Below are 13,507 nucleotides of genomic sequence, written 5' to 3'. Positions count from 1 at the left end.
ATCTTAAACCTTGTTTAACACAAGTTCAAGAAAAAAACAGAAGATCGCAAAACTGCATTCAGGTTATTTCAGTCATTTATTGTATGGAATAGCAAATGATTAAGTATGAATTTAATTTTTTTTATATTGTGAATGTTTAGAAGAAATATGAAGCTGGACCACAACTTGTTTAAGGTCAGCATTGCAGAGAATTTTTTTTCATCTTCTTTTTTAATCTTGAGAGAAAACATGCAACAAATTCAGATGAGCGAGACTCTCAGAAAGAAATCTTTGTTGTATCTGTTGTGCACTTTGAGCTAGGCTCAGTGACAAAGAACTACATGCCCACTGAAATGACATATGATCACATTTTTGACTCAAAGTTGGGCAGGGAGTAAATGCTTGGTTTTACTGCTGATGAAATAAAACAAAAATTTCCGAAGCATTTCAAGATGTATTCTATTTTTCTACCCATAAAAAAAGTCATATTCAGTGCCGCATTAATTTCTGAACTACTGTAGTTTGCTTGGCTTGTTCAGTTGATCCTGCTATTGATCCACCTGGTAAATGTGCGTACATTGGCGTAGACGCCAGGCTTGTTCTTCTGACCACACCCATCTCCCCAGCTGACCACACCGGTGATATAGTATGTACCATCTTGCTGACACACCAAGGGTCCACCTGAGTCACCCTGTAGAGTAAGAACAGTGAATTATAGTATTTTCTGCGAGGGCCATTGAAGAAATCACACATAATGCACCAATGCCAAAAAGGTTAAAAAAGAAAATCAATGTCTCATATGTGGGTGTATCTACAAGCCTTGACCCCGGAGCTTGCACGCATTCATAAACACACCCACCTGACAGGAGTCAATGCCACCTTGCAATGTCCCTGCACATAACATAGTGTTGTCCAAAACATCTCCATAAACTTGAGGAGTTTTGCATCGTTCATCAGAGATCAGGAAAACTCGAGCATTCATTAGCTGGTTGCTGTACCTCTCTGAAAAGTAGAGGTCAGATGTGAATCGGACAGACACACATTAAGTGCTGAACTGACTTTATACTGAAAATGACTGCTATTTGGACACAATAAATAAATAATTTATTACCGGTTTCAGTGGCTCCCCATCCAGAGATCACACACTCCTTTCCAGTTGGGAAGGCCTGGTCCGGTAGACACACAGTTTTCACAAAGCGAGTTTCTTTGGCACAGTAAGGACTGTCCATAACTTTGAGCTTAAGCAGAGCTGAACAGGAAGTTAACAGACATAAAAAGAGGTGATCATTTGATTTTCAAATGAAATATTAAAGGTCTCACACCATGAAAATAACAAAATAAAATGAATTCAAGTTTTGAATTTAAGTAGTATTAGTATTTTTGTATTTCATATGTATTAGCAGAGGCAAGAAACATTTTTCTTTTCAATATTAGCTAGTTGGGTTTAAAATCACAATATAGTTGATAAATACAACAAACCAATGTCATTGTAGACAGCATGTGGAGTTTCTCTGTAATTCTCATGAAGAATTGTTTGTATGACTGGAATGGTCTGGTCCATCTCCTCCTGTTTATCTAAGTTCACTCCTCCCAACACCACCTGGTAGTCATCATTTGGACCACTAAGCAAAAAAAAAAAAAAATCAGCTTGTTATTGAAAGATAATTAAATCAGAAAGGACAGACAAATAAATAGAGCACCCACATGCAGTGGCCAGCAGTGAGGACCCAGCAGGATTTGATGAGGATGCCACCACAAATATGACCAAACGCCTCAGATGACCCTCTGGTTCTGGTTTGCACAGACACCTGCCAGGGGTGGGCCCCGGGGACAGACTTTTTGCCCCCAAAAATCCTTCCAACTCTAGTGGGCTGTGGTATACCACACTGGGAGAACTGGGCTTGCACTGGTGGGCCAACTGACGGTGCATTGGTCTGGGCTGAGAAACGTCACAAAACAGTGAGCAAAATGTGTGTTTGCAGCATGCAGTGCATTCATCCAGTGAATGTGTGTTTGTGAGATGACCTTCAGAGCACTTTCTCACTTTACAGAAATTCCACTCCAGTTTTCCCTGCTTTTTAATGAAACACCAGGGTTTGTCATCGCCATCTGGGTTCCTAAAACACACAATAAACAATAAAACTACTCTGTTTGAAACTAAACAGAACAAATCAACAATTTGAATATTTTATAATTGCACTTGCATAACTGTATTATACCTGCAATGGTTGTCTTCCAGTCCGTTAAAGTCTGAGTACAAGGTAAAGGGATCTTCTCCATTTGCTAAAATGAAAAACGAGTGCCAGTCCAGACACTCCAGACCATCTTCTGTCATGCTGGCTACACCTCTGTATGTCTCTCCATTTCCCTCATAACAATCGTTTGGAGCTACATGAGCAGATTGTGAAAAAAATAAGTTTAAAATATAGATATTTTATTTTCTCTTTTTGCAGTGAAATGTTATCAGATAATCAGAGAAGCCTAAAAACTAAATTGATGAGGGAGTGATGGCTCATTGTGTCTCTTGTGGAGTCATTACCAGCTTCACACAATTTTCCAGTGTAACCGTTAGGACAAGCACAGCGGAAGCGCCGATTCCCTCTAATGCAAGAGCCTCCATTCTTACAAGGATTGGGTTGACAGTTCGATATTGATGCTGATGTAGGAGAGAAAATAAATACAGTGTGGTTACTTATTATTATTTAAAGTATATTTGACTCCTTAATCATCTATTTGTTCAGTTTAGATGCACATTTGGCAAAATCTTCATCGATATATCAACAAGATGTGTGCAGAGACTTCTGTGTAAGTTCTGTGTGTAATAGCCATAGATAAATACATCACTAGTCTCTGTCTGGAAAACTTTGTACTAAACCAAAAAGGTGCACCAAAAAAAAAAAAAAATTCAGTCGGCAAAAATGAAAAAAAATACTCACATAATCTGCAGTTAGGTCCAAGGAAAGGAGGTCTGCACTTGCACTCATAAAACTCAGGCTTGTTCAGGTTGACGACACAGTCACCACGACCACAGTCAACATTCTCGCAAATATTTCTCACTGAATATTTAAAGGAAGTTATATTGCATAAAGATATTGCATCAAAGCTTGAACAATAATGACAGATAAAAACTTTTGGTTTTATAGCCAATAAAAATGGATTTGAACACCCATAAAACTACACAAGAGAGAATTAAAATGAACTGAGTTGGACATTCCTACCTTTTTGACACCTTTTACCAGCATAAGGCTCAGGACAAAGGCATGTGAATTCTGTATCAGATTTAGTTACACATGAGCCGCCATTGTGGCAAGGGTTTGGCTCACAGACATCTGGAAAGTAGAAATAAAATATTATAAAATATAAGACACAAAACTAGGAGAGGTAAGACGGGGTGTACAATGTTCACAATCACAATCAGTGTTTTAAACCTACTTACTCTCATCCAAAAGGTCAAACAACCAGTCACCAAAATCAATTAAGACGTTGTGTGTGTTGCTGCTGTCATAATCTCCATAATCTATGTCTGTGGAGAAAAGATAACACAGTCTGCACAGAGAAAATGACTTAACTATAATTAAGTTAAATCTTTATTTTCAATTGTCACTTTAATATTAATTCACAAAGCACTGCAAAGATTTACTTCACTACTTAAAGATCATGATAAAATTCAAAAACTGGCTAAATTAGAGGGAAATAACAATCACCAAGGAGCAGTTAAAGCAATTTTTAAATATAATTTATGATACTTGCTAAAATTAAATGAAAGGAAAACTGAAGATAACAACAAGCAACCAAAAGGCCAACGCAAAACACACGCAGAGATTTGAAGACAGTCGATTTTGTATCAATTTATGAATCATTTGTAGAAAAATGTTCTTACATGTATCTTCTAGCTGAAATGAAAAAATGACAGTGAAGGATCAAAAGTCTTTCCTTGAAAAAAACAAACAAGTCCATCATTTCACCATGACAAAAACATCCTTATTCATTTAACTTACATTCGTGTCTTGTCCATAAACACTCAATATGCTTAAGCTGATGAGCAAGGCCCCTGCTGTCAACATGGTGCTGTGTGGCTGTGTGTGTCAGCACTCAGCTGAAGACTGAAGCTCCAGCGATTTTCCTCAATACGAAACTCCAACCTTTGTCCGGCTGCATTGATTCTGTTGGAGTTAGTGTGTTTTAGGACATTTCTTACTTACTGTGTGCTACGGTTTTGTTTATTTAACCTTTTCTTATTTGCTTTTGAAAGTTCAGTGCCTTTTTGGACCGGTTGAACGTTATGGTACTGGTTCCTCAGACTACTAATTTGGAATCACAGTGGTACTTTTGACACTTGAATATCAATTAATTTATTTTGCATAATTTTCCTCACTGAAAAATAAAACATACAGTATGCAAGGTGTCCAAAAAACATATACGCCCTTTGTGGGTTTTTTGCAGATTAAATGCATTGACGGCAAGGATGGCAACAAGACTAAACTTAAAAGAAAGGAAATTCATTCTAAATTGCCACTGGAAATATGATGTAGTTGAAGTGTAAAGACAATTTAGGGAGTCCCTCATGACAAGCTTGTTGCACAGACTTTATTGGACTTTGCTGAAAAGTTCACTTGACTCCTCCTTCCTTTATGGGGATTCTCGATGTCTGTGGTCTTCCAGAATGCTTTCTGTGGACTTTCTGAACAGTTCCATCATGTTACCATTCAAACTCATGGTAACCTGTGTTGGTAGTTCTTTTGAAACTTCCCCCTAAATTGTCATCAATTTGTCAATCTGCCAATCTATTAGCACTCTGTAATTAATTTAGTTATTTATTGATTAATAAATGCATATGCTGTATTTATTATTCTCTGTATCATAAAACTCTATCACCTATTACTCCACAATTACAACTTCACCAACAAGAACGCTAGAAGATCACAAAAGCCACCGCTGATTTGAAAAAGAAATGTTTTATTTACCCATCATTTTACTATAACAACAATGATCCTGTTTATTAATTCATGAAAATGTTGACCAACTTAAACCAGGTTACATCCCTGAACTTTGAGTACGCTCTACTAGCAGGATGGCGCTGTGTCAAAGTGTTAGCATTTAGGCTGCAGATTCAGGATTGAGTAAACGTCCTTGAAATCCCACTCACATCTGTCAATGTTTAACCATGCTGACATTACTTATAGTGCACCACGCTGCAACCGTATTTAACTTTGTCCTGTTTGCAAGTTCAGTGTCTGTTTGGACTGATTGAACACTTCATTGCAATCATATTACCTCCTGCAGCTTTCTGAAGAGTTGCTCATACAAATGAGTTTGCACTTGGTGCTAACTGCACAGTTATCACGACATTAACTCAAAATACCGAAGCTACAATGTTAATAACTACAAAGTGCAAAACATCAATTCACCTAAAAGCAATAGTCCAGTGATTATGAATAAGTGAAGTAAAACATGTAAAAACTTGTTGGTCACAATGTCGCAAAGGAAACAAGAGCAAAGCCTGTGCACAAGCTGAATGTGGTTTTTGAATGTCTATGTTGTTTTTCTGTCAAAAGTGTTAGTCGCTGTGGTTTTAACAACCCTAATCCTACACGTTTGTTCTTTATTTCTAATTTAGCATGCTGTACTGATAATAAAACCTCTCAAGAAGTACATTCATAGGGAGGCCCTGTCCATTTTCCTTTCCTCCTATCTTTCACCCTCTTTCTGCATTGCTCAGTAACTCTCTGGAGCACAAATTAAACACATGACCTCTATTTTCTTGGTTTCTTTTCCATCTTCACCATGTCCGAGAACTCTGCAAGACAGAGAAGGAGGCATAAAAAGTGAATAAAAAAATATGAAATGTTGATGATGGATGAAATGACAAAAAGTGAGTGTTTCTGTAAGGTGTGGATGGGTGAACCATTAAGCTACTAAAAGTCAATCGAGGCTATTTGCTCTCTGAATATTAGAATTATGCCCTATTATATTAAGTTCTGCAGAAAATGACTTATCTCTGTCATGACAGAGTCCCTGTGTCACCATCAGCTGAGTTCATAACCTTTTAAAAATCATTTTACCTTTCAATAATGAATAATTTAAAATGACAAGGCTGTAAGAGTACGTAACTACTGACACTCTGTGGTGACTTCGGGCCATTGCACCAGAGAGTGTCTAACAAAAAAAGGCCCTCACCCCTGTAGTCAATCCGTCCGTCTCCATCAGTATCAGCAGCATGGATCACAGCATCAGCCTCCTCATCAGAGAGAGGCGCTAATGGAGATGCAGTCGGTACCGTCGACAAGATGTACCTTTAAGATGACAAACATGAATAAAATGTTTTTTATGTAATGCTATTTCTTCTGATAATAAATGTATATGAATAAATGTATATGTATTTTAACTCTGCAAGTAGTAACACTACCAACAGCACATTCATAAGAATGATTACTGGAAAATGAGTTTCATTGGGATAATCCAGTCCAAAGTCCCTGGCAGTAAAGTATTTAATACTTTTGTTGAAAGATTTATAGAATGAGGAAGACTCAATTCCATGGTTTTTCCTTTCAAATATCCCATAAAGAGACCAAGAGGGCCAAGCTAAAGCGTAATAAATGTTTCTCCGTCTCCAACACGGAGCTATTAAAAGTCCTTCAGTGAGCCACACTGCTGGCGTTCAGCTATTTAATTCTTTAAAAATAAAAGAACAGCTCATACTTGATCTCATTCCACTCTATGTATCCGCTGCTGTCTTTATCGAGCATCACAAACGCCTTCTTGATGGCCTCTTCAAGCTGCTCTGAGGTCTTGAACTGCCTCATGTATTCCAGAAATTTCCCGTAGTTGAAGATTCCTGTAGAAAAATCACCAGATGTCAAACATACATCATCACTTTTATATTATCATGACATTACTAGTACACACACACAAACACACACACACACACACACACACACGCACACACACACACACACACACGCACGCACACGCACACGCACACGCACACACACCCACAAGCAGAGTGTTACCATGCAATCTCATCTCTCGTGGCATCCGGTCAATTTCTTGCTCTGTAAGAGAGGCGCCCATGGCCAACGCAATCTTCTTCACTTGCGGCCGAAAGTCGTCCTCCATGGTTTACAGGCGCCTCCTGGGCAAGAAGGAAAAAATGTTAAAGAACTACAAAAAATAAACTGTATTAAGTTGTGTGCATTTTCACATTTCACTATTTCATATTTCACTTCAGTAGTTCTGTATATTTCACTTCAGTAGTTTTGTAAAAATTTTTACTTCCTTCCAGGTATTTATGGGCAACCAGTTTCTAGATACTTTTCATGAAAAGATTTTACATCAAAAATATGAGACAATCATGGAAATTGTAGTTTTATATTTGACATTCGTCTGTGTTTGCATTCCTATCAGTCTCCTCTGATCTCCTTGAGTTATACTGAAAAACACCTTGACTTCTACATCCTCTTCTGTTAATGTCTGTTTTTTCCCAGCTGATCTTAAATCACACAGTTACAAAGTGTGTATAAATAAACTGTTGTATTTGCCCATGTGTTTTGGCTCATTGCAGTCATGCTTGCTGATCGACAATGACTGCTGGTAATATTCACTGGATTATATCTGGGGTAAGTATTTTGACTGACTCCAACAAGTGCCTGCTCTTTTTTGTTTTTAAAAAATTCTTGTTCATCATCACTGACTCCAAACACCATCCCCCACCGGACAAGTTCCTAGATTAATCATTACCTCAATGAAATACCTAAATTATATGGGTAAGTGTTGCGCTTTGTAGGTTAAGGTCAAGAGTATTATAAGTACTTATTACAGCTGACCTCAGGACACATCATGTCTGTATGTAACCAACTAATTTGGGTAATTATGAAAGAATTATGGTTAGAATTAGGGCATATGTAGGGGAATTGCAGTCTAAACAGCATGCAGAGAGCAGCAGAAGGTGAAAAGAGCCTGTAAAACTATGCATGAAGCAGAGTATTGCTGTGTTTCCATTAGTTGCTTCATCACCCTCTTTATAGTCCTCCCCAAATTGAGCACCAACATTTGTCCTTTGAAAGCTCTCTTATCAAGATGAATGTGTGCTTTTTTCTCATTGGCAGAGGTAAGCAGCATAAAAGAAAAAATACTGCTGCTCTAAGAAAATCGGTTTTGAATAGAAATAAAAAGAGAAAATAAAACACAGCTTGTAAAAACTTACCACAAGAACTGCAAAGGAAACAAAGAGTCTTACATTAGCCATCAGCAGTTGAAGCTCAACCATAAGATCTATCCCATTTAACGTTTTTCTGCAGATGTCCTGCTATGCTACTCACCACAATCACGTTTCCCTTGTAAAGCTGCTCTCCTCCTCTTCCTGTCTCTTAAATACAGGAAAGACGCGACTGTGAGAAGCCCTGCACCTGTCTTGCTCTACCTGGGGAATCATTAAAGTATTGGCTCCAGCAGCTGGAGACAAGAAACATCTCTCTGGACGATCTGGGACAAGACACTATATTAGGCCCTTTGATGGGGTTGAGATGGAGGAATGCCACCATGATGAAGGGCTGAACTTTGGAACATCTTTGGCATCAGGGTAGAGGAGTTACTGTAATCAGGGATAACTCTGCAATGGAGACAGTTTTACCATCATCAAAAGAGTTCTTTGGCGTCTTCTCTCAAATGGTAACTGTCATAGTGTTGCACAAGAACAAAATCCTACTGTGAATCTGCAACATTGCACCTCTGGAGGGCAGAGATTCTCTAAAATTCTGATCCAAGAGACAGAAATACACCAAATCAGAGCCTCTGTCTATCCATCTAGTCTATATTAATATTTATAATGTTTGTATATAATTAAAATGTTACGTTTTGTTTAAGTCTAGATGTGTGTTGGTTTAATTTGTTAGACAAAACATCTTAAATATGCCCAATACTTTGATCAACCAAATCTATAAAAATTCAAGACACTCTTATCAATCTCCATCCCCATTTATTTGCTTTTGAAGGTTATTTGCAAAGGTTCAGGGAATTCCTCGAACTAGGTTGTTTCCCTTTGTTTATTCTTGTGCCCGTTCCAAGTCTATGCCTCGTCTATGAATGATGAAAACAAAAGATGCATGCAGTGTGGGATTGTGGGAGTTGTCTTTTTCATTATTGCCAGCTACCGTTTCTGAAGAAAATCTATCTGCCATGACTCACACAAGAATGTTCACAGATGAAGAATTTTTTTTTTCACGATGTTTATAGTCGTGTTGCTGGCATCCTTTCTCACGTCGTGAATCCCCTACAGTGACTGCGTGAAGTAATCTTTATTTACACAACACTGTGATCCAAATGGTCTTTGTTGCATACTTCAGAGATATTTATTCCATTTGAAGCCTCTGCAGCCACCATCAAAAATGAGAAAGTGGAGTATGGGAACCTCAGCTGTTTTGACTGTTTTCTGTATGCAACTTCACTACAGTGATTTATCATTTCAGGAGGGTCAGACTACATGCTGACATCACAAGAGGCAAGTAATCAGGTTTTTCCCCCATTTGTCACACACTCACAAGTGCTGTGGGGCAGAGAGCTGGAGGATATAAATAAGGCTATGCAGAGTCTGATGCTCTTGTTATATAACTAACTTGTGTGTGCTGCATGTGTGTTAAAAAAGGTACAAGTAAAACACTCCCAGGTTATTGTGTACTGTATAGATCAGTGATCACATTAGAACAGACATTTACAACAATGCAACACAACTCAAAGACCTTTGTAAGACTTTTTTTCTTCCATTTTTGTATGAAATCATGTTCCTTGGGGATATTATTGTTATTATTATTATTATTATTATTATTATTGTTGTTGTCGTCGTCGTCGTCGTCGTCGTCGTCGTCGTCGTCGTCGTCGTCGTCGTCGTCGTCATCATCATCATCATCATTATTATTATTATTATTATTATTATTATATGCTGAAGATTTTTTGAAGTTTGACTTAAAACCTGAGAGAAAAACGTTATTTGACATCTGATTTGGGCTTGACTGGAATCAAGACATGATGGAATTGGATGAATTTATATAATTTTATTTACTTTCAGTTTAACTATTAAATGTACAATTTTTTAAAATTCAACATTTATTTCACATACTGCCTTGATTTTGAAATGAAAAGGAATGGAGGCCAGGGTGTGGCCAGGAGGTATATACATGTTCAGACATCACACACACAATCTATTGTAATATGGCTTCTAAAAATTTAAAAAAAAAAAAAAGTCAAGTAATTTGTCATAATTCAAATGAGGTTAAAATGCAAATTTCTTTTTAAGTTAAAGTACTCATTGCAAAGCACATGTTTTAAATTTTCGGTTAATTGCCACAAAAACTGTCTATTTCCATTTGCTAGATGGAGGAACATACTGTTTTGCAAGGGTTCTTAACTTGTAAACAAACAAAATGACTTCTTCCAAATTTAGGAAATCAACAATTTGCTTTTCCCAGATGCAGATTTTCAATCAGCCTGGCGGACTTATTTCAAATGACTCAACTATCTCTCTCCCTGCAGATATCTTCAGCTTCTCTGTGTCCCAGCAGATAGTGCTTCTACAGAGTGTGTCTGTGACTTTATCACTTTGTTTTGCCTACAGACAGAGATCAGGGGTGACAACAACCACACACAAAAACAACCACAAACACAAACTACGCTGCGTGTCCTGTAGTTATTTAAGTAATGTGTAGGAACGAAAACAGACTTCCAAACAATCACAAGTCTTTTCTCTATATACCAAACTCCAACTATTAGAAAGTGTCTCAGATTGTTGACCTACACAAGCCAATCTACACAAGCATATTTTGGTCAAGTTATGATCTCAAAAGAAGACATACAATGGAATCAGTGATATACAAATAATAGGTAGTACTGTAAACTACAAGACAAGAAGACACAGCAATCAAGCTATTTCAGAAGCCCTACCATTAAGCGTTAGAGTTCAGAGACTGATGGAGTGAATCCCAGCTGAGTCCAGAGAGTGGCGCTTTTTCTACAACCCCAGCAGAGAAACCAGAGAAGAGTATGTCAGCATGTTCAGCTGTCTGCATGCAGAGTGACCGAGGATTTGGAGGGAGCTCTTAATACTTGGTCTGAAGCTTGCTGTCTGGATCTTGCCATCCATTCTCATTTTTCCCTGGGGATAGCTCTTAATTGTGGAGTGAGGATGGAGCCAGTCACGGTGTCTGGGTGCATGGCAGTTAAATTTTCACTGGTGCAATTCCACTCCTGCTTTCCTCAACATAAAATGGACTCGGGAGCTGCTCAGCATGATTTGAGCTGATGATCCTCTTTTTCAGAGCAGCTGTAATTAGCTTTGTGCCTGCACTGAATTAATTGATCAAAGTGTAGAAGCACAGTGATTAAGTGGTGCTAATCTATGATATTAAGAAGATGTGGAGTGTCCAATGTGGAAAGTCCAATCTGGTCTGCTGTCGACTAACCATGAGTCCATCTTATCCTTTCCTTTCTGTTTCCAGGGTAACAGCAGAAATGCCACAGAATGTTTCAATATCTAAAATATGATGCGATGAGGCGCTGGAAAAAAGAAGGACACGAAAAGGAGGAGTGAAAACATTTAGAAAAAAAAATTCTGTTAAAGAAACTCAATGTCCAAAAATAGAAAGTGTGTCCTTCTTCTATCTTCCACCTGCTTGAATTCTTACTCATCAAAGTCTCACATTGGAATAAATCAATTTTTAAGGTTTAATCCTTTTAGGGTTTCTTGAAAAGATCTAACAGCTTTTAATTATTGTAATATTGGCTAATGTTTCAAAAACTAAATCTGGGATTTTTTCATCATCGTTCAGTTGAGTTTAATTGCAAAAATCTATTACAGCAAGCTTTCAAACACCTCTCCAGGGAAAACAAATATGTTGGCCTAAGAACTTAATGTAGATATTTTGTTTCATTCGCTTAACACTTGTATCAAGTGAACTTTCAGTTTTAGTATTGATGGTCTGCCTTGACACTAACACAGCTAATGCTACATTTTGAAAAAAACAAAACAACACAAAACAAGAAAAAAGAGAACACTACAGTAATTGTTTATCATTATAGAATACAGAATATAAAATACAAAGCATTGTTGCGAGAGGCATAAAAATGCCAATAATCAGAGATATGTTTTCATGGAAAATTGATCTCACCTCCCTATAGTCCAGAGCCTTTGAGAAGAAAGTGTAAAAAAAGTGACAACCCATTCAGCCAGAAGCCACTTCAATCGTTGCGTCAATGCTTGAGAAAATGTGTCACTGTATCTGCATGTATTTAATGGATACACGTACCTTAAGCTAAAGGTTATCCTTCAGGTAAAGAGCCTGGTGGATGTGACCTGAGTCATGGCCCCTGAAATGTCCTGGACCTGAAACTGAACACGCTCTGATGGCGGAGGAATGGAGGCAAATGATGTATCAGCATAGTGTAAATGGGGCGGCACCGTGACACAGTGGGTAGCGCTGTTGAATAACAGAAAATGGGTTCCAAGTTTGATCCCTCTCTGTGTGGAGTTTTTATGTTCTCCCTGTGTCTGCGTGGGTTCATTCAGGGTTCTCCGGCTTCCTTCTCCTTAGGTGAATTGATCACTCCAGTTGACCACGGATGAGTGTGCTCTTGTTTATCATTCATTTCACCCCACTTTCAACTCACTTAGTAACAATTTAAGATAATTCAAATTGAGAATCATTATATAACTTGTCTTACTGCCATTCAGTGAGAAATATTGATTTCTTTACCTAAATTAATCTGCTGGCTGCGGTTACCTTGGAGATTCATATTCACAGCAGCAAGTCTCCTGCAATTTACTGTATGAGTTGTTTAAAACAGTTTTTGCTCAGTCTCAGGATAGCAATAAAATGCTGATTATTCAATGCATAATTCAACATAATAATTCAACCCATCTGGAAATGACATATTCCCCTCCTTCCGGCTTCTGCAAAATTTAATTGGGTGGATTTTCATGGATACAAGCTTTTTCAGCAAAGCAATTAGAAATAAAAATCAACAGTGTGCTGATGAAAACTGGAAAATCACACAAAGACAGGAAATAAATTAAGTGATTTGATGAAGCCTGACGTAGACAAATGATAACTCACACAAGTTTGTCATCTGAACTTTAATGAACAAAATCTTTTTTGTTTAAGGGACTTTGGCAACCACCTCAATGGAAGCCGTCAGAGAGGACTGGTCACTTAAATAAACTCTATGTATCTCTATTAATTATAGATGATTTGTTACATAACTACTCATCCTTGCAACAAAGAGATGGGTGCACAGTGATAACAACAGAGGATCTACAAAGAGCTGCAAAGACTTTTTTTTTTGGCTATTCAGACACTTCTGTGACTCTGTATGGGTGAAAAGTGCAGTTACACGAAGATGGGGAAAAGTCAGGAAGAAAAGTTACTCCTTTCTCTGCCAAAACCCAATCCGATGGAAAGAGAGGATGAAGGAAGCAGGGCAAGAGATTGGGAAAGGATGAATGTTGCTGGGTGGGGGAGGGGGCCCTCCTCCAACATGTATG

General features: G+C 37.9%; 2 protein-coding genes across 2 annotated transcripts; both read right to left on the bottom strand.

Annotated features, from left to right (window-relative positions):
* Positions 1-57: 57 nt before the first annotated feature.
* On the bottom strand, positions 58-4,121 carry habp2 (hyaluronan binding protein 2). The gene is made up of 13 exons (XM_068305904.1): positions 3,978-4,121; positions 3,860-3,872; positions 3,416-3,502; positions 3,198-3,308; positions 2,916-3,035; positions 2,519-2,635; positions 2,199-2,367; positions 2,005-2,096; positions 1,684-1,918; positions 1,459-1,601; positions 1,091-1,228; positions 839-981; positions 58-670 (listed from the first exon to the last, which is right to left on the bottom strand). The coding sequence occupies exons 1-13, from the start codon at positions 4,041-4,043 to the stop codon at positions 515-517; spliced, it is 1,590 nt and encodes a 529-aa protein (XP_068162005.1). The 5' UTR covers positions 4,044-4,121; the 3' UTR covers positions 58-514.
* Positions 4,122-5,023: 902 nt separating this feature from the next.
* On the bottom strand, positions 5,024-11,034 carry LOC137588904 (parvalbumin-like EF-hand-containing protein). Its single transcript, XM_068306230.1, has 5 exons — positions 10,912-11,034; positions 6,990-7,111; positions 6,679-6,814; positions 6,157-6,272; positions 5,024-5,776 (listed from the first exon to the last, which is right to left on the bottom strand). The coding sequence occupies exons 2-5, from the start codon at positions 7,093-7,095 to the stop codon at positions 5,733-5,735; spliced, it is 402 nt and encodes a 133-aa protein (XP_068162331.1). The 5' UTR covers positions 7,096-7,111; positions 10,912-11,034; the 3' UTR covers positions 5,024-5,732.
* Between the last annotated feature and the right edge of the window lie 2,473 nt (positions 11,035-13,507).

Source organism: Antennarius striatus, chromosome 21 (assembly GCF_040054535.1).
Source record: "Antennarius striatus isolate MH-2024 chromosome 21, ASM4005453v1, whole genome shotgun sequence".
Classification (NCBI taxonomy): Eukaryota; Metazoa; Chordata; class Actinopteri; order Lophiiformes; family Antennariidae; genus Antennarius; species Antennarius striatus.
Note: the sequence above shows the minus strand (reverse complement) of the source record. Positions and strands in the feature narration are given on the sequence as shown.

Bases quoted from the DNA above. Each gene is read 5' to 3' on its own strand.
- habp2 (XM_068305904.1), bottom strand. From the start codon at position 4,043: ATGTTGACAGCAGGGGCCTTGCTCATCAGCTTAAGCATATTGAGTGTT. The intron at 2,636-2,915 runs GTGAGTATTTTT...CTCCTACATCAG, and splicing joins TGGACCTAACTGCAGATTAT to CATCAATATCGAACTGTCAA. The intron at 2,097-2,198 runs GTATAATACAGT...TGTGTGTTTTAG, and splicing joins CTGGAAGACAACCATTGCAG to GAACCCAGATGGCGATGACA.
- LOC137588904 (XM_068306230.1), bottom strand. From the start codon at position 7,095: ATGGAGGACGACTTTCGGCCGCAAGTGAAGAAGATTGCGTTGGCCATG. The intron at 6,815-6,989 runs GTAACACTCTGC...ATTTTTCTACAG, and splicing joins ACGAGAGATGAGATTGCATG to GAATCTTCAACTACGGGAAA. The intron at 6,273-6,678 runs GTATGAGCTGTT...GTCATCTTAAAG, and splicing joins ATAGAGTGGAATGAGATCAA to GTACATCTTGTCGACGGTAC.